This window comes from Nelumbo lutea, chromosome 1 (genome assembly GCF_056320005.1).
Source record: "Nelumbo lutea isolate HS-2025 chromosome 1, American lotus-T2T, whole genome shotgun sequence".
In the NCBI taxonomy this organism is placed as follows: Eukaryota; Viridiplantae; Streptophyta; class Magnoliopsida; order Proteales; family Nelumbonaceae; genus Nelumbo; species Nelumbo lutea.
This window is the reverse complement of record NC_142684.1, coordinates 104,131,066-104,157,963: the sequence shown is the minus strand read 5'-3', so window position 1 is coordinate 104,157,963 and position 26,898 is coordinate 104,131,066. Positions and strand designations below refer to the sequence as shown.

The window sequence follows — 26,898 nt, the reverse complement described above, 5'->3', positions numbered from 1 at the left end:
TTTTGATAAATTTATCATTTTCTTGTTCTTCTACATTTCATTTCATTTTTTGCTATAATATATAAATTTGAACATTCTATCATTTTATGGATTTTAAAACTTCTGTTTAATCCAAATTTTATATATTTTTTTTGAGTTTTTTTGTCTTTTCCATTTTATATTTAAAATAATTTTGAACTTTTTATCTTTTCCCGTATCTGTTTAGTTGAAATATATATGTATGTATGTATGTATGTGCATATTTACATTTTCCTGCAATTTTCTACAAAATTTTACATTTTCTAAATTTTTATAATTTTGCTGTATTTTTTTCCGTTTTCTGGTATTTTACATGAAAAATATTTTATTTACCATTTTCTGTGCTTTTTATAGGTTTTTATTTTTTTACTTGAAAAGTTGAAACCATTTATATTCTTTTATTCTATGTTTTTATGCAATCAAAATAGAGAAAAATAAACGTTATTTTATTCTAGTTTTTAGTTATTTTACTATTCTTTTTATAAAAAATAATATTTATTAGTTAATATTAATTCATTGATGCATTTTTCAATATATTTATCATATATAATGCAAAAAAATAGATATTTATGATTAACTGTGTAGGTCAAGGTTTCCAAACCACTACTGACTCGGATGGTCGGGCCGTTTGGCCCGAAAATCGTCTAGGCAAGCGGTTCTGTTTTACCCCAAACCCGGTTTTTGGCCAAAAAACCATTAAAAAAGTCAACAACCCGTTGAACCATCGACCCGTTCAACGGTTTTTTACCATTTTTTATTTTTAATTATTTTTTTATTTTTTTAATTTGTCAGTTAGAACGGGTTGTCCGTTCGAACCGAACGGTTGGACTGTCGACCCGGAAACCAGTGGCTAGAACGGTTTCGTTTCTAGGTCATTTTTTAAAATGTTGGTGTAAATCATTCATAAATATATATGAGATACATGAAATAAAAAAGTGTGGTGTGGACTGCTCCACACCACGCCTACAGAACGCCACTATGGGTGTAGACTGGTCCAATCCACACAAATTATCCACATTTCAAAACAACTATGGACTGTGGTGTGGTGTGGATTGGTCCCTACCATAGGGTGTGGTATGGACCAATCCACACCCACCAAATTCTCATCCACACTACAGAACACCCCCTAAATGGCTATTTGATGTGATCGTTTATTGAGAAAAATATCGATAAATAAAAATGAGTGGATTTTCATGCAAGGAGCTCTTAGGGGAAGCAATAAATTCTCGCTTCCCCTAATGGCAAATGCGCATCTGACATGGCACTAACGTAGATGGTGATGTGGCAATTGAGGGAGAGAGATCTAATGCTTTGAGGATCATTGATATTTGACAAAAAACACCCTGCCCCAAACCCTAACCACTGTGCGAGAGGGACTTTCGCAAAGATAGCTGTAGAGAGGGATAGACGCATAGAGGAACTTGCACAGGGAGATTGCTTCTCACACTGACCAAAGGGTGTGATGCCGATAAGTTTGCCACAGAGAGGGATAGCCACAAAGAGAGACTTGCATAGGGAGATTGCTTCTCACATTGACCAAAGGGTGTGACACCGGTAAGTTTATTGTTGACACGTCAAATTCCAGCCGTTGGATATGATTTTCATCCAAAATCAACCGTTGAATCTCAAAATATGCAAGCAAGGGTAGTTTGGACCATTGGATCGATTCAATGGCACTCAAATATCAAGGAAAGATGCCACACCGAATCACCCACATGGCGCCCTTCCAAACAGCACAAGATGGGAAAAGTTTCTCATTGCTGAGTTGGCAAGTGCCTTTAAGTGCTATTTCTTGAAACGCCCACAAATTAGCCCAACCAAATAACGAAAAGAGAAAATGTTTAAAAAAGTGGATCCTGAGAATGCGAAACCCTTGTTTGGGCTATGACGACCAGCAAAGCTATAGTGCGTTAGCACTACTCATCACATGTAAATGTAACTATAGAAACAAGGCCCAAGGTGGCAACTAGACCGGTTCATGGGCCTTGTTTATTTCTTCTAAAACACATTATAGCTTTGCTGTATGGGCCAATTTATTTCTTCTAAATATGGGCCTTGTTTATTTCTTCTAAATGTATGTCCAAGCCCGACATACCCCATACTTGCTAATTTATTTCTTCTAAAATACATGCATCACATAGACGGTATACAAGTACAAGAAACGGAATATGAATAGATTTTTTAGTGTTTAAAACATTGTTGGTTCATATCCCTGAATTGAAAAGTTTGACTTATATTTTTTAGTGTTTAGATTTTAAAGGAAAAAAATACTTTGGTAAGATTCTAACCAATACAAGGTTCAAAATATTGATATGGTACATCCCATATTGGGCATATTGTATCATATCTTTGTATTAGTACTCCTTTTTAAGCTATTTTTTAAAAATTCTTCTTTAATAATTAAATAACATAAAACTAACCTTACTATGAAATTTTGAAGCAAAAAGCATAAGAAAAAAAGATGTATATGGTTCAAAGTGTCAATACTCATGTACCCCTTGCAACGTATCGGGGTGTACCAATACATTGAACCATGAACATATGTCAAACTTATCAAAAAAGCCATATAAGATCTTAATTTTATGTTTTTCAAGTGTCTATTTTTATCCTTTTCTTTTTGCTTAGACTCAACTGCCTTACCTCCACCTTTAGGTTTTTAAAACCTTGCTTGGTGGAACCGGCCTTGGAGCCAAACTTGCCTAAAATAAATCTAAAAGACTTTGAGGATGAGAAGAGTACTCATATTTACAATGACCATGGTCTCACTTGACCACTAAGCCACTTAAATTGATAATTTTCTTCAATTTAACGTTTGAACATGTATCATCAAGATAATCACGGGTTCTATGTTGACATAATTTGTTGCAATTTTTTTTTTACATTTTCTTTTAGGTAGCAACTCTTGTCAAAAGAACGTGCATGGTTTGTATGATAGTATGGTTCAAGGTCATAAAACGTTAAATAATGAGTTAAACCCTCACAGTAGTTTGGGAAAAGCATGAACCAACCCAATTCTGAATTTTGAATTCCAGCCCAGCCATAGCAGAATCGAGAAAGACACATAAATCCACTTTTTGAAAAGTTAGGACCAAATGGCCATTAAGGAGATAGTGTATACATAATAACTAATACTATTATATTATTGCCTTTAGTTAATTGTGAGGAAACAATATTACACATTTGTGATAGTTTTTGCATGTTCTCAAATTTGAAATTAACCCCTTAATCCCTTTTTGGTAAAATTTTACTAAGTTAACACATATGACCCATAATTGCCAAATAGCCATTAAGGGGATGGTACACATAATAACCAATGCTATTATGTCCCTACATTTGAGTTAATTGTAATGAAACCAAGTTCTCCCCAATGAACTTAGCCAACACCCTAGACTCATCTTGATAAAATTTTACCAAACTAGCAATTAAGGAATATAATGCCATTATAGGTGGATAACCAAAATATAACACCACCTTATATGCCTAATATATCTTTCTTCCATTATCAAATAATATTATGTATTTATAATAGCTTTTGCATGTCTTTAGATTTAAAATTAACCTATTAATTTTATCCTGGTAAAGTTTTACCAAGTTGGCTAATATAGCCCCATATTGCCAAATGGCCATTAAGGAGAAGTGAGCACACATATTATCCAAGTGGCGATGGTCATGTCCTTTCGAATGAATTTAGCCAACATTTTGAATCCATTTTAGTAAATTTTTACCATGATAATACTAAATTCATAGACAGTCATTATGGAAGAGCAATCAAAGTGTAACTAACACAATTATGTCTAATATATGTTTGATTTATTATTAAACAAAACATTTGTTATGACTTCCACATGTCCTCGCACTTCTAATTAGTCCCATAGTTCCAATTTGGTAAAGTTCTAAGTAGGAAAATATAGCCTCTTGTTGCCAAATGAAATGTAAAGAAGAGTTAGCAAATGGGGCATTCAAGGCTAATGTGAATAGACAATAACCATCGCTTTATATGATAAAAAATAAACCATTATGTTACAAAAAGAAATTAAAATGAGAATAGAAATTACTAATACCAATGGAATTGGCCAATGTTTTAGATCCATCTTTGTAAATGTCTACTTGATTAGAAATTTGGGCATTTAAGACTTCAAGGCTAATATTATAAAGTAATTAATATGCAACTGATAATATGGAAGCATCACATAATAAAAATCAAGTAAATCTCTTCAATTTTGCTAAATTGGTAAATGCGTACTAAGATAGGTTAGTATAAATTGGTACCATGTGTCCTCACTTATACCAATATTTGTAAATGTGTACTAAGATAGGTTGCAATATGACTTCACTATTGAAATCAGCTTCAACCTCAACTATTTCATTAACTAAGATAGATTGAACTTTCATACAAAACATTTGACAAACACCTATTAGTCATACTTTTTCATATAGAGGCTAATGTACAATTTATTACCAAAAGTTCTCTCATGCATATTCTCCTTATTCAAACATGGAAATTTCTCTTTAGAACTTTAAAATGCTGTCTTCCCGTTCTTTCTTCTTTCAATATTTGTATTCAATGAAAATGTTTTGACACCTATGTTAGAACTACCTTAAATCAAGTAGGAGGACTAGAGGAAACTCCAATGTAAATGTGTAATGAAAATGAGGAACAAAAAGGGAATGAAGGACAAGAGAGTTGAGATGTTGGTTAAATGAAGGGATAAAATTTGTCTCTAACAATAATAAGAAGGTGAAGTTAAAAGAAGAGAGAGCACTTGGTTGAGATTTTTGTGAGTTTAAGATGCTAGAGAGAGAGAGAGATTTGAATTAGTCATGTTTTGTAATAAGAGCATCTTAGTCTTTTTCTCTTCAAGGGGAAATTGGGTTTTGAGAAGGTTTATTTTGAAGAATTCAGAATTCTTAATGGCCACTTGGTAGATATGGGGCATGTTTTGTAATAAACATTTACCAGGATGAGATTGCATTTTCTTTAAACATTTTCTTCGAATAAGTCATGTTTTGTAATAAGGGCATTTTAGTCATTGTCTTTTCAAGGAAAAATGGGAGACTAACATGGTAGCAATGTTGTCCTAACACCAAATGATCAAGACAATAAATTCCTATGCAGTGTGGGAATCTATCCTAACTTTTTAAAAGGTGGATTTATGCCTTTCTCGATTTTGCTATGACTAGGTTAGAATTTAGAATTCTAAATTGGGCCTGTCCGTACTTTTTCCTAAAGCTATGTTTGGTTTGAAGGAAAAGGTAGGGAAAGGAAAGGAAAGTTAGGAAAGCCTTTACAAATCTTGTATAGGTTTCCCTACCTTTCCTTTCTTTTCCCTACTTTTTCCTTCAAACCAAACATAGCCTAAGGGTCATTTAATAAAGCACATCCTACCTATACTTTTCATTTTACTAGAATACCCACCCCTATAATTTGCAACCTATTAACTTAATCGACCTTTCACTAAGAAGTGTTTGCTTTTCCATCCAGAAATAGTAACATGATCACCTAAACTGAGTAGAAAATGTGGGGCCCATTATTGTTTACTCCAAAAGTACCCCTAATTTTCTTCCTATGAGAAAATAAAGTTGACCAAATAGAGCCTAATAGAGTGGTTGCTTGTGTATTTATTAGAGACAAAAGCAGTGTTTTCTTTTTTATTTTCTTTTGTTTAAATTTATTCAAATGAATATTAGGGTTAACGCTATCACTTTGCACTATCATCTAGTAAACCATTGCAAAGGGGGTGTTTTAATCAAAAGAGTCCAGATGTAGTGTAAGAGCTACAACTTTTCTTAAGTATTGTTATGGGAGTTGTGTTGGTGGAAATATGTTCTGCTGAAGGCATTTGCCCTACATTGTTCTGCTGAAGGCGTTTGTCCTACATTCCTGGTTCTCAGATTTATTTACAATTTAGGCGAGTATCGGGGTATATACATACCATTGATGTTTGTTCCTGGTTCTCAGATTTATTTATAGTTTAGTAATTCAGGCTAGTATTGGGGTATATACCATTCGGGTAGTTTACCGTTCACCTTTGTTTGGATTTTCTTGTGTTGGTTTGTGTTATGTTGTTTGTTCACCGTTTTGTAATGTTGTTTGTATTCTGGTATGTTGAGTATAATTCAATGAAGTTTTGTCATTTGGCTTAAAAACATCTTTACTCTATTCCCAAACCAATGGGCTCTAGTAACTCAATTTGGGTAGAAATATGGGCAATGACATTTTATGAATCAAGGATGCGAAAATCTCTCAATTTCGGATTCAGAGATATAATTATTGGAGTCACACAGTGTTAGCAAACCAAGGGGCTGACAAAAGTCAGATGTATTGGTGATTAGTCCCATTTGGTGGAAATTCGTAATTGGAAGCAAAATGTAATAGGTATTTTTTTTCGGTAGAAAATGTAATTGAGTAGGTGGCTAGCCAAGGCTATCTGTAAGGGTGTGCCTGGCAAATTACAGTATACAATTTTAACTTATACCAGTAAGATTTTAATTATTAGAGATCATATAATCTATACCATATAATGTTGACATTTGCTTTGATTTCTAGGTCAAAAAAGTTAAGCCAGAGTATTTTAAACATCATATCATATAAGATTAATACTTATATGCAGCAGTTGTCCAAATATTTTAATCTTTAAAAATCCTAGATGAGTTAAAACATTTAAAGCAGTTAAAAATTTGAAATATGAATGTCATTTCATATGTTTGTTTTTTTTTTTACCCTTTTTAACTTGTATTTGTTGCATATCTTTGTAGTAACTATCCAGCACTCCTGCAAACATCACCGGATAATCTCAAACACAACCTCAAAATGGGGTTGAACACCTATTCTCCTACTTTGTTGATTAACCTCTGCTGTCTTCACCTTCTCATTGAATTGAGAGATTGTCCTCCCAATGTGATTAGCTTTTCATTTCACATCCACAGTCTGCTTACCAATTTGCTTATTTCTAATTTCGAGCTTCCAATTTAGCTCATTAGATTCTTGATCTGAACTTGTCTCACCTCCATCATCATCTTGCCTCATTCTATTTTGTATAAAACTGAAGTAATCTTTGGTACCTCCCTGGCCCATCCTTCTCACCACTAACAACTAAAAACAAAGGAAAAAGTCTTCGTGAGTCATGAGTTTTCTATTAAACTCAAATATATTTTTAACTGCCATCTAAGTCTATCACTTAAATTCTAAGGCCCCATTCGCATTTCGGTAACTTACTTATCCATGTTCTATTTCACAGATAAATAAGATAATGATCATTTTAACAACAAAAATCCATTACTTAAAGGGGCATTTTTGTCCCATTCGAGTGTTGTCAACTTTCCCTAGTGGGAAAGTTATTTATTCATTTGTCACTTACCCAGGTAAGTAGTACCCAAAAAAATAAATTTTCCATGCTCCTCACATAAATCTTAAAAAAGAACATTGATTTTTTGGTCAATGGGAACCAAAATCCCATTGACCAACTTTCCCCCCTCTCAAAATCCAAAAGAGGAACACCCCCTAAAAAAAACTTGTTGTCCCATTGGCAAGGAATTTGATTTCTACCCACTATGATCATCACTAGCATCTAACTCAACAGTTATGAGTTACCATAATCAATGCATCAGAAGGAATGACCCTATTTACCCATTAGGCCACATTCATGGATATGAATTTACCACTGTAGGCAGGGATTGCATGTTGTAGCTCTCCCATAGCATCATGACCTACATCTCCAAAGCCCAAAGGAGATGAAGTACCTTGGATTACACTCAACTGTATTTTGATCAAAATAATGTGATATAAGTTTGGTAGTAAGTAGATAGAAAATGCCATAAATACAAGGTTCAAGCCTACTTGGATGTTAGGACGTAGGAGCAACTCCTTGTGCATAATCTGAGACTCTGAGTAGCCTTTTCCTTTTTGTTGACAAGCCTGAGTAACCTTCAGTACAAGTGTATAACCCGAACTACCCACGACGACTCCCTTCTCAGTGCCAGAATGTCCACAAGATTTTCTGCTTTAATGCCAAAACATACTCCTACCCCTACTGTTAGGTTACTTGTAGAAACCCTGATATATACAATCTGATACTTGAGAATAGAAAAACATTCAGCTTAAGCAGATATGAATAATCGGATGTGCACTCATATAACAAATTAGGTGTGCTTATTTTTCCATTAGTTGTTGTTTATCTCACTTGTCAGGATAGGAATAATCAAGTGTCATGTGGTATCAATATTTATCAAACACCAATAAAAACATTCTAAAATGCAGATTCACAATATTTTTAAATCAACTTTTTTATACAAAATCAAATAATTCAGTACAATAATGTGCCAAGCACCCCTAAGTCCTTGGCTAGACACCATGATCATTTTGCTTTTACACCTGCCCCTATTGGGGGATTAAACCCTATTACAATTGGATTTTGTTTGCCCCTTCTTGGCTAATCTAGCATCCAAGTTATTGGTTGATCATGATACCTGTAGACTATTTTAGCTCTATCGTCAGCTTCTCGATCTCCCTCAGACTACACCTATAGTTCCATGGCCCAATAAAATTCCTTCTCAACCACCCAATAATCACTATAATCTAGAGACTTTTCCAGTCATAATCCTTGTAATACTGCCCACAATTCTGCTCATGTTGAATCCATCATCTCAGTCTCCCTCAGACTACATCTATAGTTCCATGGCCCAGTAGAATTCCTTCTCAACCACCCAATAATCACTATAATCTAGAGACTTTTCCAGCCATAATCCTTGTAATACTACCCACAATTCTGCTCATGTTAAATCCATCATCCCAATAGGAGAAGACCCAGAGTATAGAGCTAATATGTTTCCATCTCCTTCCCTAAATAAATCAGATTCACAATTCAAGAACCGGGCTCTTACAATGAGCTAATATCTAGAACAAATGCTACTTCGAGGGGTGCAACTAGGGCGATATCTGGATGGGCTTTTGTCAAAAACTCAAAATTCGAATAGGCCTGGTCGATAGCCCAAGCAAGTAGAGTGTAAAATAACAACTCGGGCCAACTTGAGTTGTGCTTCTACTCTTCCCCCCACAACAATCAATAAGGAATTAATATTAGAAAAATTTTAGCATTTCTGAAAACTATTCATCCAATATTGACCAATCAATGGTACAAAGCCAACTTTACATGTGAAGGGCATTGTGAAAATTGTTATGTTCAGAGGCATAAATGCATAAATATGAAAACTGAAGTATAAAAGAAATACTTGACTGCGCATATCCAATTCATCAACGAATCAACCAATATATAGGCTATACAACCAACAGACTTAGCAAACTAATAGCATCACATGAAACCACTAACCAATAACAACCTAGCCATTATCTGCAACAACTAAATCCCAAAGAATAGGTAAAACAATACGTGAATAGCAAACTGAAACAAACTCCTAAATACTAGGATAACATAAACCATCAACAATCCCTCCTTTAAACTGAATGTTCAAATGCAAAACAAAGCCTCACACTGGATCCTTCAGAGTACATACTCCCAGTAACTTCCGCAGCTTCTGAAAAATAGCAAATTTGAGAGGTTTAGTTAATATACCAGCAACTTGATCTTCACTTCTAAAGTAAATCAGATCAATAACTCCATCCTTGACAAGATCACGCAAGAAATGGTATCTCACGTCTATATGCTTGCATCTTCCATGAAAAATAGGACTTTTTGAGAGTTTGATTGCTGATTTATTATCATAGAAAAATTGAGTAGAAGTTGATTGTTTGAAATAAAATTCCTCAATAATTTTCCTCAACCAGAGTGCTTGACAAGCACAAGAATTGGCTACAACAAATTCTGCCTCAATTGTTGAAAGAGTAACTATTGGTTGATTCTTTGATGACCATGAAACAGCTGCAGAACCAAGATAAATACATAGCTAGATATTCTTCTTCTATCCTCCAAATTTCCAGCATAGTCGCTGTCCATAAACCCAAACAATTTTGATCTTCCACCACTCTTGTAGAACAGCCCAAAATCAGTAGTGTCTCGCAAGTACCAAAATATCCTTTTGGCAACTAGAAGATGACTCTCTTTTGGATTCTCCATATATCTGTTAATAAGACTCACTACTTGCATTATATCAAGCCTTGTTGCTTTCAAATACATCAAATCTCCAACATAGTCGTTGTCCGTAAACCCAAATGATTATGATCTTCCACCACTCTTGTAGAATAGCCCAAAATCAGTAGTGTCTCACAAGTACCGAAGTATCCTTTTGGCAACTAGAAGATGACTCTCTTTTGGATTCTCCATATATCTGCTAATAAGACTCACTACTTGCATTATATCCGGCCTTGTTGCTGTCAAATACATCAAACTTCCAACAATCTGTTTGTAAAGAGTATTATTAACTCTTTTTCCCATTGGGTCCTTCACAAGCTTCAATCCATTTTCCAGTGGAGTAGTGACTGAATTGCAATCCATCATCTGAAACTTATTTAAAATTTCTTCAGCATATTTTTCTTGAGAAACAAAAATTCCAACAGTACATTGTACCACTTCTATGCCAAGAAAATAGTGCATTAGCCCAAGATCAGTCATATCAAATTCCAACTTCATAGATTGCTTCAAACTCTCAAACATAGCCCTGTCATTTCCCATATAAATCAAATCATCTACATATAAGCATATCATTAGCAATTTCTTTCCTTTTTTGATTTTTGTATAAAGAGTATGCTCATATGGACATTTGCGAAAACCTTCCCTTATAAATACGACTATACCAAGCTCTAGGTGCTTGCTTTAGTCCATATAGTGCCTTTTTAAGTTTATAAACTTTATGCTCACTACCAAATTTCACATAACCAGGAGGTTGATCAACATATACCTCTTCTTGCAAATCTCCATGTAGGAATTCCAATTTCAGGTCCAATTGGAAGATGGGCCATGAATGTTGAGTTGCCAATGCAATCATCAATCTAATTGTGTCGTGTCTTGCAACTAGAGCAAACACTTCTTTGTAATCCACACCCAACTCTTGCTTGTAGCCTTTAGCTACTAGGCGCGCCTTGTATTTATCAACTGTACCATTTTCCTTTAATTTTGTCTTGTAAACCCATTTGACACCAGTTGTCTTCTGCCCTTTTAGAAGCTCAATTAGCTCTCAAGTATTATTCTTCTCAATGGCTGAAATCTCTTCATCCATAACCTTCTTCCACTTTTGTTCTATGATAGCAACTTCAAAGGTTGTTATGGGATCACAATCTGAAAATAAAGCAAAGTGTGTAAGTGGATCCTCAAAATCATCAATTTGTTACCTCATAGTTTGACATCCATGTTGGCCTTCGTCTAATATGTTGAGGACGTGAATCTGCTACGACATCAGCTTGTTCTTTATTTCTTGCTGCTATTGGTGAAATTCCAGAAGCTACAAGAGGTTCATCTTGAGAATTCTCAAGTGCAGGGGATGCTGGAACTAGATACTTGGTTTCTTCTTCATTCTCACCATCAAAATCTACTAGAACTTGTTGTCCATTAGTGTGGCAGCACCACAACCATGTTTTATCTTCATCAAAAACAACATCGCGACTAATGATAATTTTCTTAGTGATAGAATTGTACAATTTATAAGCTTTTGAACAATCACTAACACCAAGAAAAACACTTTTCTCACCTTTGGCATCTAACTTTCTTCTTTTTTTCATCTGGAATATGAGCATATGCTATACACCCAAACACCCGAAAATGATCAACAGTTGATCTATGTCCACTCCATGCTTCTTTAAGAGTTATATTTTGAACAGCTAGTGTGGGGCTCCTATTCAAAATATAAACACTCCAATTAACTACTTCTGCCCAAAAACATTTTGGAACTTCACTCCTCTGTAAAAGACAACGCACCATATTCAAAATAGTGCAATTTTTTCTTTTGCAAACACCATTCTGTTGAGGAGTATAAGCTACAGTCAGCTGCCTTCAAATTCCATTCTTGTCATAGAATGCACCAAATTCCTTTGAGTTGTATTCATCACCATGGTCTGTGCGTAATATTTTGATTGGAGTGCCAACCTCTTTTTCAACTAGTGCTTTAAACCTTTGAAAAGTTATTAAAGCATATGATTTTTCTTGTAGAAAATAAACCCATGTTTTTCGATTAAAATCATCAATAAACGACATAAAATATCGTTTAGCTTCATTTGACATTGGATTTATCGGCCCACACAAGTCGGAATGCACAAGTTCTAGCATTTTCTTTGCCCTCCAAGACTTCCCTTTTGGAAAGACATCTCTATATTGTTTACTGATGACACAATCTTCACATAATTCTGTAGGAATCTTAAACTTTGGAAGGCCTACCACCATATTTTTCTGCTACAAGGTTTTCAAACCACCAAAATTAAGATGGCCATAGGGAAAATGCCATAACCAAGCTGTATCGTTCAGTTTCGCAGCAAGACACAAGTGAATGGTGTGAGAAAGATACAAAGGAAACATTTTGTTTGCTGACATTTTCACTTGAGCAATTAAGCCCAAATTTTTATCTTGAATTCTACAGATTTCATCTTTAATAGAGATCTCATATCCCTTTTCTTGAAGTTGACCAGCACTTAACAAGTATGTCTTTAAATCAGGCACATAAAGAACATTAGAAATGGTTTGTATAATATCATCCTTTGTATGAGTTGTTACCTTTCCTTTTCCCATAACAGAAACAGTGGAATTATCTCCAAACTTCACAGTGTTGCGAACAGATTCATCCAATTCCGAAAATGTCGTCTTGTCTCCACACATGTGGTTGCTGCAACCAGCATCTAAATACCACATATTTTATTGAGGTTCTTCATTCACGTGATACACCATTAACAAGGATACTTCTTCCTTTTCTGCAAGATTAGATATTTCTCCATGTTGTCTATTCAGATTAGTTCAGCATTCAGACTTGTAATGGCCAAACCTATGACATCTGTAGCACTCCACATTGGACTTGTCTGCTGACCTCGGTCTATAGGTAGTCGAGTGGTGGTCTCTTCGTCCTCTTGTTCTTTGGTTGTCTTGGTGGTGTTGTTGATTTTGTTGTTGGCTTTCACGATCATTGTTTCCTCTTCCTCTGCCTCTGCCTCGACCTCTACCTCGTCCTCTATGATCTCTTGGCGCTGAGTGATTTTCTGTTGAGGCCTTCAAAGCTTGTTCCTCTTTCTCATGCTGGTTTAATTTATGCTCATGAATCAACAAAGAACTTTGTAATTCATCAATTGAAAGTCCATCAATATCATGAGATTCTTTTATGGAACAAGCAACAAAATTAAATTTTGGAGTCATGGATCGAAGAATCTTCTCTACTATGGTCACATCCTCCATCTTGTCGTCTTGGATCCGCATCTTATTCACGACCGCCATTGTTCGAGAGAAATAATCTGTGACTGATTCTCCCAACTTCATTTGGAGTGTTTCGAAATCCAAATGAAGTGCTTGAAGCTGCTGCCTCCTTGCCCTTGTAGAACCTTGGTATTTCTTTTTCATGGAATCCCAAATTTGTTCAGAAGTGTCCTTGCAAAGAATAGTTTCCAAGATTGAGCGATCAATTGCTTGGAAGAGATAGTTCTTTGCTTTAAGATCCTTACCCGCTGCCCTTCGAGATCAGCTTTCTGTTGGTCTGATAACACTGTGTTCGTTGCTTGTTCTGCTACCCCGGTTTCAACAATATGCCAATACTCTTTAGACCATAAGAAATTCTCCATTAGCATGCTCCAATGATCATAATGACCATCAAAGCGTGGAATTGCAGGTTGTACAAAGTTTTCTGAGGTCATTGTTCTCTGCTGCTGCTGCTGCTGACTCACACTTCAACTCAAGAAGACTTTATTTCTGACTTTCTAGACCTCCACTTTGTGAATTCTGGCAACTCACTTTTCCTCACACACTAAAGAGGCTCTGATACCAATGTTATGATCAGAGGCATAAATGCATAAACATAAAAACTGAAGTATAAAAGAAATACTTGACTGCACATATCAAATTCATCAACGAATCAGCCAATATATAGGCTATACAACCAACATACTTAGCAAAATAATAGTATCACATAAAACAACTAACCAATAACAACCTAGCCACTATCTACAACAACTAAATCCTAAAGAATAGGTAAAACAATACGTGAATAGAAAACTGAAACAAACTCCTAAATACTAGGATAACATAAATCATCAACAGAAATGGTTTCTCATTACCAAGCTTCTGCTGTAAAATATGATAGTACAGAGATATCTATTTTTCGTTATTCCAGAGTCCAGGTATCTAAATAGGAACTAACTAGACAACATAACCAACCCAACCAGCAAGGGCGAAAGACCTTAAAGAACTTCTAAGTGCAACATAGTTTCATGAGTATTTTGGCTCTTCTACAGTAATTCTCATCCTCAAAGGGCACAATCTAAGAATAGAAATCTTCCAACCAACCTGCAGTATTGCTTATTTGTGAGTTTGAGATCAGGCAAATGTAAAGTCACTGGTCACTACACAAAAGTTGCAGAAAGAAAGATGAGATTCCACAGAAGACGTCATTATCTTAAAGTGAAAGCTAGGTTAGCAGCAAGGAAAAGCCTTTCAATATATGAAAGGGATTCAACTGATTCCCAGCTGTTACAAAAATTGCTGTAGGTAGTATACCAAAGCAGGGAATCTCTATTTATTTCTCCAGCCTGCTATAAGAGACTAATCCATGTACTATTATGGCAGATTTGCTAAGAAATTTTCTTCCCATGACACCATTTGCTCGAGTTCAATACAACTTGCAACAACTAAGGACCACCAAAGGACTATTGAATTTACTTGTGGCACTGAACCAAGCATTGTGCCAGAATAGGACCATGTAGCCAAACCTCATTTAATTGGAAAAAGGCTTGGTTAAATTGAGTTGATTTTTGCCAAGATGTGTTCAGAAGTACGACATAATTTGGCATTATGGTCCCTTCTATGGTAAATCCTCATCCACAAGAGTATTTATATGGTAAGAAAATCTTACAAGGACATCCGATCCATATTGACAGGTTCAGAAACACAGTATCCTCCTATGCAAGTTGAACTCTGGTGATTAAAATCCATCTCTAGGTATGCTGCAGTTATAGATAAATACCAGGACCTTCAATCTTCCTAACTCACACCTTTCACTTACATGATGGTTCATGACGCTTCTGCAGGTTCTGGTCTATCAGTGGATCGAGAATTGCTAGTTATCCACGGATCATTGCTTTAGATTCGAAGCTTCCACCATCAGCTATTGAATTTAAATCTAAGAGCCACAGATTCATTCCGTCGAGACATTCCACTCAACCATCTGCTATCTGTATTAGGTAGGTGCCTCCTCCCTTGTGACTCCTTTTACCAAGTAACATTAGGTTGTTTCCCACAAAAAAGGGTCTAAAATGTTATCTTCATTGCCAAAACAATTGATATGAAAAATAACATTCATCCTTTTCATTAACTGTTCATTTGTATTAAAAAAGCTACGAGACAAAAAGAAAATGTTACAAAAAAGTGTTGAAATCCATGGGGTGTTGAAATCCAACATGTCCAAAAAGGACATGTCTATTTATTTAGGAGAGTCCATATAATACTTAGGCCTTATTTGGTTCGCAAGAATAGGGGTCTGGAATTGGAATCGGAATGGGCTATTCCAATTCCAACTGTTTGGTTGAGTGGAATCGGAATCCATTTCCATTCCTACTGGAATGCCATTCCCCCATTTGAGGGAATGGCCATTCCCTGCCTCTCCCTTGGGAATGAAATCCCATTCCTATTGATTATAATTCTCATTCTTATTCCTATCTGAACCAAACAAACTATGGAAATAGAAGATTCCGATTTTGATTCCGATTCCAAATGCAAACCAAACGAACCCTTATTAAACTAAGAATACAATTTAGACATGTTATCCTTGCCAAAAACAATAAGAATACATCATAAAGCTCAAATTTCTATGCGTGGGGTACTATCATAAAGCTCAGCCAATCCCGATTCCCTTTATCCAGGCTTGGGACCAGCCATGTGGGTGTCAATGCTCTACATGTAAAATATTATTATTGGGTCAAAATGAAAATTATTAATTACACAAATTTATCCATCATTTGAACTAAAAAGTTGGCATAGAACAGTTTGATTTAATTATGTTTTAATATGGAATAACAAATTTAATTTCAACACATTCTTCACCTCACTTTGACTGCTGAATCTATTGGCTTAATCCAATGCAATTATAACATTTCAATTACTGTGATAGTAAATAAAATATACTAAAGGACGAAACTAGGTACTGAGTTTTATGGAAATGATACAATTTTATTTTATTTGAACCCAATAATTTAGACCATGTGCCGGAGCAATACTTGAGCAAAAGGAGTTTGAATTAGTGACACTATAACCATAAAAACAAAACATCAATTAATATATAAACTATTAATTATTTATGGATTTGACTAAATTAGAATCACATTTTTTTTCTTTTTTGAGCTAGCTGTTTGTTGCATATTTTTGTGCGTTAAATAATTCCCAATTGCTCAAAATGAAGTCTAATTGTTATTTTGCATTGAAAAGTTGAGATCCCCTACTTTTTCTCTTGAAAATTTCCACACTAGTCACAGTAGATTTTTAAGATGATATGGTACAAGGTAAGAGTTTCATACATCAAATTGGTATCAGGAAAAAATATTATAAATTACATATAGATAGCATGTCTATAAGGTAGGTAAAAACATTGAGCCTAGTTTTACAAGCTTAACAAGACAATCATCTTTTGTATCTTGACAAATAGGCCTGGAAGGAGACTAAACCAATGCAAAACAACCGTCCAAATGGTCTATAAACAACGACTAAACAAGAGGGAAAGTTCCAAAAAGTAGGACTGAGGGGAAGCATAGTTGTTAATGAACCAAGGCGAGGATAGGCAACAGGGGGCGCTTAGGCGATGGATATTTTTTTAAGTAAAACCATATAATCTAGGGTAGTTCCCTAGGTTCTATAACCATCTTTCCTTAATAATTATCCATAATTTTCATAAGAGAAATATAAATTTCATGTTTTAAGTTTAGAAAATCAACATTTTATGAGAAGAAAATGAATAAACGAAAGAAAATTCAAAAAATATAGGGGCCGAACCCCTACTTTTGTTATAGGAAAAGAAGAAAATAAAAGGTGGAAGAAGAAGAAGATTTGTAAGAAGAAAATATGTTGATTAGACAAATTTTTAAGTTCTTTGAGGATTCAATCAATGATCAAAACTTTGATACGATACGCCCTGTATCGGGTGTATTGTAATGTATCTTTGGCACCCCAATGCACATGTTTACAGGTGTTTTCAAGAACCCATTTTTTAAAATAATATATATATATATATATAAATGAAATTGAAAACCAAAGAAATAAAAAAAATAGGGGGAGTATCATTATAAGTACTAATACACCTCTACCGTTAGTAATATTTGTGTAGATTAAACCCTAACAAATAAGAAAACAATAAAAACAAATTAGTACATAAACACAAAATGAGTATTCTAGTTTAATAATGCCTATTTTATAATTATAATGTCAAAAAATTAAAAATATAGAAGTATTTTATAACATAGTGTGTACAAAACTACTTGGCAACTGGGTGAGGTGAGCCTTCAAGGGTGCCTTGTTGCCTAGGCATCGCCTTGACAACTATGGAGCTGAAGGCAGTATCCACCGATTTGTTTGTTGATCAAACCCAAATCAACAAGAAACTAATAAAAATAACTAGTATATGAAAATATCATAAACCCACAAAATGAATTATTTAATGTAACATCATCGTCTAAGCCTTATCCAACTATATGGGGTCAGCAACATGAATCCTATTTCACCATTCTGTTCTATTTATGAGTGCTAAAATCATCTATTACTACATTGACCCATGTTCTTTTTGTTCTACCCTAGCCCTTCTAGCCCCTTAAACTTGCAACAGATCGATTTTTCTTATGGGTGCTATCAATGATCTTCAATGCACATGACCAAACCATCTTAATCTACTTTCTCTCATATTACCACCTACTAGAGCTACTCCTATGTTGACTTCATTTACGACCCTATCCTTTCTAGTTTTTCCACTCATTGATCTAAGCAAACTCATTTATACCACACTCAATTCTTAGACATGTTCTTTCATGATTGCCCAACACTTTACTCTACACAACTTAGCTGACCTTACAATTATTTTCCAAAATTTTGCTTCTAATCTATATTGCACTCACATATCAAATAAGACTTTGGATGCATCACTTGCACATCCCGCTCTAATTCTATCAATGCCATCCCCAATCCCTCTTTTGTTAAGAATTATTGAACCAAGATACCTAAGTGCATTACATTAAGTTATCTCTTGGTTTATAATCCTATGTTTACCCTGATTTGCACTCCTATTATTATTAAATTTATGTAGCCCATATTCTATTTTAGTCCTTATTTTAAAACTTATAATTTTTAAGGTATTTGTCCATATACTTAATTTTGCATTTAATTTTACATTAGTTTCATCAATTAAAATAATGTCATCATCAAACAACAAGCACCACTGGATCCCCTCTTGAATATATTTAGTCAATTCATCTATTATTAGTGCAACTACAAATAAATAAGGGCAAAGTGCTAAACCTTGGTGACGACCCATCATAACTATAGAATCTATTGCCTATCCCATAGGTATTCTAACATTGGTGTTGCATCCTCATACATATTCTTAATTATGCATGCATACCTATTTGAAACCCCTTTCTTTTCCAAGAGTCACCTTATAAACTCTTTAGGGATTTTATCATATGCTTTCTCTAGTTCAATGAACACCATATGAAGATTTCACTTCATCTCTCAAAATTTTCTCACCAATTGTCCCGAAATAAAGATAGCGTCCATGGTTGATCTCACTAGCATAAACCAAAATTGGTTCATTGATATACCTGTATCATGTAATATAACCTTTGCTCAATTATTCTCTCCCAAAGTTTTATAGTGTGATTCATGAGTTTAATCCTTCCATTTGTCAATAGTCATTATAATTTTATATCACATTTGTTCTTAAACAAATACAAGCACCATACTATTTTTTTTCCAATCATCAAGAATCTTCTTTTCTTTCATTATCTTATTAAATAGGTTAATTAGTCATAATGAGCCTACCTCTCCCATGCCTTTTCCACGGTCCTATTAGAAATACCAACAAATTCTAATGTCTTTCTCTTCGTATTATTTAGCACCTCCTTTACTTAAATAATTCTAATTTTACAAAGACAAGTGTGATTTCTAACACTATTATAGTTATTGATCTCTCCTTCATTAGCACCCTCTACACGTTCAATAATTTTTCAAAATAGTTTTCCCATCTTTCCTTTATTTCCTAATCATTACCATGATCTGCCTTTTTAATGCACCTTAGTTTAATCTCCATCTTTTCTTTCTCTTAATTTTTCGGGCTTATAAGTTTTAGACAGATCAAATCAGACGGGTATATCCAAATTCGTTTTGATAGGATATATCCTATATTCAAATTCGATTCGTATCCGATTGGATATATAATACAATGATTCGATTTGATTTGAGATTTGAGAAATTATTGGATATTTGATGATAAATCCATTTCGATTCGTTTAATTTGATTGAAATTAAAAAAAAAAGAATAAATCAAAGGAAAAAAAAAAAAGAAAAGATGTTAGGGTTAGGGTTCGGTGCATACCTTGCTCTTGTAATATCTTATATTTGGATCAATTCTTGTTGTTCATGTTTTGCAACCAAAACCCATTGTTATTCAAGATTTTTTGCAATGGTTAAGGAATGGACAATGAAAATTTTAGGTGAAATCCGCAACAATCCACTGAATGTTGGATTGAGTCAATTGGACAAGGTAGACAGTCAAGATGTCAATACCCGGCTTCCTCTCCTTGTTAATGAGGAGGTAAAGCTTAACTCCATATTTTCTAAGCTCTTTGACATGGATCAAGCCGTCAAGGGTGAGGAGAATGTTTTGGCAAAAACCTACCATACATAAACTTCCTTGTCAACATTTCCGCTTGAGTTCAAGAATTGATTTAGATTCAACATCTAAATCGTACAACTTGTCTGCTTCGCCATTGTCATCCTTACCGAAGATTTCTAATGGTTGGAGTTTCTTGCACTTCGCTGCAACGAGATTTCAAAGCTTTTCTTCTACTATTTATTTTAGATCTGGATTTCGATTTATTTATTTGCTTTGTTTCTTTTTCATTGGGGATAAAAAGGAAAAAAACAAAGAACAAAGATGAATGCTCTTTGTTTTGTCGCATTAGCTAAGGGTAGGGAAACCTAACATAGGGAATAGGGAATTATTAGGTTAGGGTTTCTTGTTTGGCCACTTAGGGCCTGTTTGGCAATGTTCTGCAAGAGTGTTTCTCTCGTTCCCGATGCTCCTGTGGAACAAAAACATGTTTGGCAAACAAATAAAAACACGAGAAACAAGTCATTCACAAGTGAAAACAATGCCCAAAAAATGTGGGAGTGACAAATCAACACTCCCAAAAAACACATTCTCAAGAAAAACGTAGTTCCCACATCATCCCAGTTTATTTACAAACATGTATTCGCTCTTCCCACGTGAGAGAAGAGGCAATGTCATCATTTTGCATTGACATATACTCTCCATCCCTCCAAGCCCTAGTCTTCGAGAAATCATCTTCATTTGTTCTCAGTGCTCCCACTATGAAACAAGGACCAACAGCTAACGACCAGTTTATCATCTCTGACAACCATTTTCTAGTCAAAATCCCATACATGAGTAAAGTTTTCTTCATTGTTGGAGTTTATAACTTTGTATGCTTTGTTTTTTCATCCTAAAACTTTTTCCATGCTCTATTTTCTTCCTAAATGCATATCCTTTGTTGTTATCTTCACAATCTCAAACTACTACATGCCCGTAAGGTGAAACATCTACTATTGCACAGACCTTGTCTCAGGAAGTAGGTAAAATCGATGTGAGAATCATGATTGTAGTGCTAATTTAGATCCCCAGGCCTCCAATCCCCCCTATCCTCGAAATAATAAGGAATAGTTTTGCTATCAAAACACTATTTCTGTTTTTGTAGAACAAAAATCCGTTTTCAAAAAATAGTTTTCCAAACACCTTTGTTGCTTCCGAGGAACAAGAAATAAAATTCTTGTTCTAGATTAGGAATTTCTAAAAGAATAGGAACATGTGAGAAAATTGCCAAATAGGACCTTAGGAAATAGGTAATTAATAGGCTAGATTTCTTTTGTCTTATCACCAAACAAAAACAGGTAAAGTTTATACGTGTATCTTATGGTTACACATACATATGTGTAAATATATAATGTAATATATCACGTATTAATCAAATCAAATCAGATTTTTTCACATTGAATCAGGGATATATTCGAATTCAATCCAATAAGTAAACGAATCGAATTTATTGATTTGATCCAATTCGATAGTCCGATTAGATATATTCGAATCCGACGTAATTAGATCAAAATCCAATCCATTTTCACCCCTATATAAGTTCCATTATCCCCCTCTTTAGTGCCTAATTTATGATAGATCTCATTGAATTCCTTAAACTAAACTTCACTTTCTTCCTAACTTCCTTTCTTATGGTTTTAATTTTTCAAGTGCTCTCTATTTTTAGTCTTGCCAATCTTTATGAGATGCTCGTTTTAACATGACCATATTTTGAACCTCTTCATTCAACCAACAAATTTCTTTAGCACTTTTATACTTCCCTTTAGATCATCCTAAAATGTTCTTTCCCACTTTTTATCTTCAATACCTATCGTTAATTTTTCCATCTAAACTCCACTTTCCTTCTACTAACAAGCTAACTCTAAATTGTGCTAGTCTTTTTTCTTATTATTTATTTTAGGTTTCCCCACCCAATTCTGAGACACTTACTTTCTTCCTTATTTCCCTTCCATTTCCTGATGCGCACATCTACCACCGCTATTCTATGTTGTGTTATTAAGCTTTCCCCTAGAATAACTTTAAATTCCTTATACACCATTCATTTTGTTCTCCTGGTAACGAAAAATCTATTTTACATATTTTTGGTCCACTTTTAAATATTATTCAGTGTTCATCCTTCTTTTTAAAATATGTTTACTAGTGCCATATCATACCATTACAAATTTAAAATTTGCATCTCCTGTTTCATTCCTCTATCCAATCACAAATCCTTTGTGCACCGTATTATATCCTACACTTCTTTTCCCGACAATCCCATTTAGGTCTCCTCATATAAGAATCTTCTCTTCATTTGGAATTTCTTGAATTAATCCTTCTAATTTCCCCAAAATACTCTTAATCTTCTAAACCCACTTGTGGTGCATAATGTAACAATTTCTACTGTAATATAATAAACTCATAAAAATATAAATACAGTACCTTTTATAAAAACAAGCCATCACTCTAGGTTCCTACCTAGGCATTGCCCTGACAACTAGGATTAGAAGTTTCTCTGCAAGGCTAAAGATAGTACATAAAAATGAAGTTATATATCTAAAAACAAAGTTAACAAGGTAAAGCTCTAAGCACAACAATAGACTTGTGCCTTTCCATAGTAAGTGACCATGATTAAGGTAAAACTCAAGCACCTTGCCACATCTTGCTTGAGCAAAGGATAAATGGAACTTGTAGCTAAAGGTTTATTGGCAATCGAGGAAGGTTCTAGTCAAGGTAAGGTAGTGTTTTAAAAGTGCAAGGTGCAAAAATGGTGCAAGGGCCAATTTGCACCCGAGGCGCAAAGCGCAAGGCGAGGCACACACCTTTTTGAAGCAAGGTGCAAAACTACAAAAATTTGCTAAAAATAAAAAAAAGGCCAAAATTTTTCAAAAAATGTAAAAAATAAAAAAAATATATATTAAGCATAATATTAATAAGAAATCTAAACTTAAATTTTAAAATTAATGGTTTACAAACCTATTATCTAAAATTAAAATACATAAACATGACATGTAAAGCATATTTAAATGAAAATTTAAAAATAAAATCACATATAAAACACTTTCTAGCATGTAAAGCCCATAATCTCTTTTTTTTCCTCAATTGCATTACTTAAAGTAGCTAATGTGATATAAAACATATTATATTCTTAATTCTACGAGTCAATTTTGTGCCATGCCCCTCGAGGCAAGCCCAAACAAGTCCATGTAAAACATATTACATTCTTGTTTGGGCTTGCCTCAAGGGGTGTGATTGAGGTTCAAGGGCGAAGCCCTCGGCCCCACCACTAGATTCAGAAAAGCGTACAATTTTCAAAAGGCACATATTTGGGCCAATGCGCATCTGGGTGAGGCACCTATCCTAAAATGTGCCCTGACTATGCACTTCAGTGCACCTTTTAAATCACTGGTCAAGGCCAAAGGTTTTGGAGCCTTCTCGAGTGTTCTCCAATAGTCTAGAGTTCTCTAGAACTTTCTAGACTTGTGGAGTAACATGGAGGGTTCTATGGCCTAGACCTAGAGATATCTAGAAGTATCTAGGCATGCTCTAGAGAATTCTATAAATAGGGACCCCTCCCTCGTTTGTAGCCATCCAAAGAGTGATCCAAAAGTCGTATGCCTTGTAAAGCTTTGTGAGTGTAATGCAAAGTTTATTTCCAACATCCCTTGTCCTGAATGTTAGTGTTCCTTAGTGTTCCTTAGGCATAAACTTAAGTTTTGATACACGTTCCCTGGATAACTAAGGCACCATAAAAGTTAGAGGGTCATCGAGGGATAGTGGGATCTACTAAACTCACCAATTCTGCTTATGGGTAAGGAACATTCATCCAAACAAGACTCTCTTCCTTTCAAAATCTCTATATTGTTCCAATTTTACCGAATGTCTCCGAAGAGACACCCAATAAAATTTATAAATCAACTATGATTAAGTATTTTATGAAAAAATAAGCAATCGGAGATCTCTTACATTAGAAGTAGAACATTTTCTAATAAAAAATGAGAAATTTTTCCTATACCTCTAGAAGAACTTGTTTACTAGAGGCTGACTTTATTTCAAAACCTACCTGACTCCCTCGCAAATGACAAGCCTTGGGAAGCTAACTATTTTGTGGGACACCTATACCATCTTGGCCCCCATTTATTTGTCATATATGTATCCATATTGGGGATGATGACAGATAAATAATAGAAAGGAAAATGGAGAAGATAAAAGGAAGTCCTCGTAATTAATGCTCCTAACAACACTGGATTTGGCTAAAGAATTCATCAAGCCTTTTCCCAAGCATGAAGCCAAGAGAATGAGATGTTCAACCTAGAAGCTGTAGTAAAGATCAACTTAATCAATCACCAAGTGGCATACTTCCTCCTCTTAGTTAGCCGAAAGATGGTACTCAAATGCTCAAACTATGATATGCTATTAATACAAGAAATACAAAGACAAGGAAGATTGAAGCCAACAAAAAGAAAATTGCTTTAGACCTATTAGCCTCCCCAATTTCTATTTGTACAAAGAATTTTGTGTATGACTTACCTACTTTTACCAATCTCCCCAAATAACGCAAGGTCCTTGACTATCAAAAGAAAGCCCATGTAAGTTAACTTAATCCAAGCACAAGGGGTGGTATCAATAAAGGGAACGCAGCCTAGAAAGGGCAAGAGAGAAAGGAATAGATAATAGCAACGTAACCGCTCAACGCCAATACATAGAAACTCATGGGAATTAGTGCTACTGGGGATGAGGGGAATACTGAAACCTGTAATTCTATTTTAAAACTAGAGAAATTGAAATCAGCTATTGTTATTTAAAAGAAGAGGAAAAAGGAGTAAATGTGGTCATAGAAGTAAAGAAAATGTGACAAGATGAAGGAAAAGGTATATGGGGGGAGAGCAACTGCTTGATAATCTGCATCTATTAAGTACTTTGTTTGGACCATTTGTTTAGGAGGGAGGAGTTTCCAGATTTTGAAAGTGTCATTGCTAATGCTGATACATGTTATTGGCACGAATTCTACCAGCATCAAGTTGAACTTTCAGGGGTTTCTTTTGGGTTTCTTCTATTGGGAATTCTTCTTGGTCAAGATAATGAGATGTTGAAACACTTTTTTTATTTTGTATAAGACATAGGTGCATTCTAATATCTAAGGGGAGAATGGGGCTAAGGGATTTTCTTAATTTCCCTTGAATCCTTATCCTACTGTATACATTTGTATCTTCTTTGATGCAGGAGCTGATGAATCAAAATTGGAAATTTTGAATTTCTGTGTTTTTGGAGAATAGGGGTATTTTTGTCATTTTGATTATTCTATGCAGGATGGTCCAGCCTATTGGTTTGATTTGTCAGTCATAGTTTAGTCATGTTTAAATTTTCAGTCATTGGTGAAGTAGTTTAAGAATTACTTAGCTTTCATAACTTGGTGTGGTAGAATGGTAATTTGAGTTCAATCCAATTGCAAACAAGTTCAGATCACTATAATCAGATCACACCCAAATAAGAATTCAGACAAACAGATGCCATTTGCAACCCCAGAAAGAAAAATATGAACACATAAATTTACAAGTTACCCAAACATCCTGCATGGTAAAAATTATGCATAAAATGGCAACTGCAAACCAAGAAAATTTACACAGCTCATTAACAGAAACATCTACAGAGGAAATTTATGCATAATAAGAAATCCATTAATTAAAAGCTTTACAGAAAATGCGGACTTGACTTGACTTGACTTCCAGATCTTATTATGTTTTATTATCTGTATGTTATTAATTTGAATGGTACAAGGACAAGGTTACTAGGGGTCCACATTTGTTTCTAACTTGACTTCCAGATTCTAAACCTTTAGGGATAAACCTAGGAATTACATTTTTCACTATATCATCTCGTGGGTATTCAAGTTTAGTTATATTCATGGCAATGGTTTAGATTAATTAAGAACTTTTCTTCTCCTATTCCACAGTGATGCTCAAATACATGCATGGACCTAATGTTTTCCTTCTTACATGCTAGTTCTGGCAAAGGGAGGCAGCAAACTTGGGGCAGCAGTTGCACAAGTTGCAAGAAAATCACCGGTACCATCTTCTCAGACTTTGAATTGACTGGATTTAACCATACAAAAAGCATGCCTAAAATGTTAGTCTATGAATGCAAGACAATGAGAACATTGGCCTTAGTAGCTATATTGTGGCCCCTCAAAAATAAGAACATATTGTAGTTAGCAGGAATACAGTAAGAAAACAGTAAAAAATCATTGGAAAGTTATAAAAACCCCATGGACATTAAAAAAAGGAAAAAATGAACATGAAAGAGCAGTAATATTGAAAATGAAAAGAAAAAAAAACAAACAAGAAAGTAAAACTCATTTTACTACTATAAGAAAATCCTTTGGAAGATCCCTTGGTCAGACATTTGAATAGGGAATTAGGGATAAGTAGTATTAGGTGGTAGGTGATGGTGATCATGCAAGTCTGGGATATTGCAGGTAGGTAGTTGCTGGTTTCTCTCAGCCCACCAACTGTATTTTCATGTATTCCTTCTTTCAATCCCATATTAAACAACATTGCACTGACTTGTTTCCAATCAAAAACAAAAGTTGGGATTGACTTCAACTTATGGTGAAGCACACCAGTCGATGTCAAAAAACAATCTATACAAAGGATCAGGGCACAATCTATAGAAATTGCCACATTAGGAAATCAAACCCCAGAATAACTTAGCTCTAATTGCACCTTGTTTGGATAACCCATCTGCTAAACTTGTATATTCATCTTCCAAATGTTTAATTCCCCTTATGAAGTGCCTAGATATCCAGGAAGCGGTGCAATTGTCTCTTAGCCAATCCAGTACTTTATCCAGTATCAATCCTTGCAATACCAAGAGTACTTCTGCCCTAGTAAAATCACCAATACCAATATGTCCAGAAAACAAAGC

At 34.7% G+C, this 26,898-nt stretch overlaps 1 protein-coding gene across 4 annotated transcripts in view; it reads left to right on the top strand.

Moving 5' to 3' along the window:
• Nucleotides 1-26,898, top strand: part of LOC148876537 (MADS-box transcription factor 23-like) — a 48,990-nt gene that overhangs the window by 19,787 nt on the left and 2,305 nt on the right. For all 4 annotated transcript variants that reach the window (XM_088961245.1, XM_088961324.1, XM_088961166.1 and 1 more), the window contains exon 4: nt 25,978-26,039. In XM_088961245.1, coding sequence (XP_088817371.1) covers nt 25,978-26,039 — 62 coding nt within the window. The remainder of the gene's footprint in view (nt 1-25,977; nt 26,040-26,898) is intronic.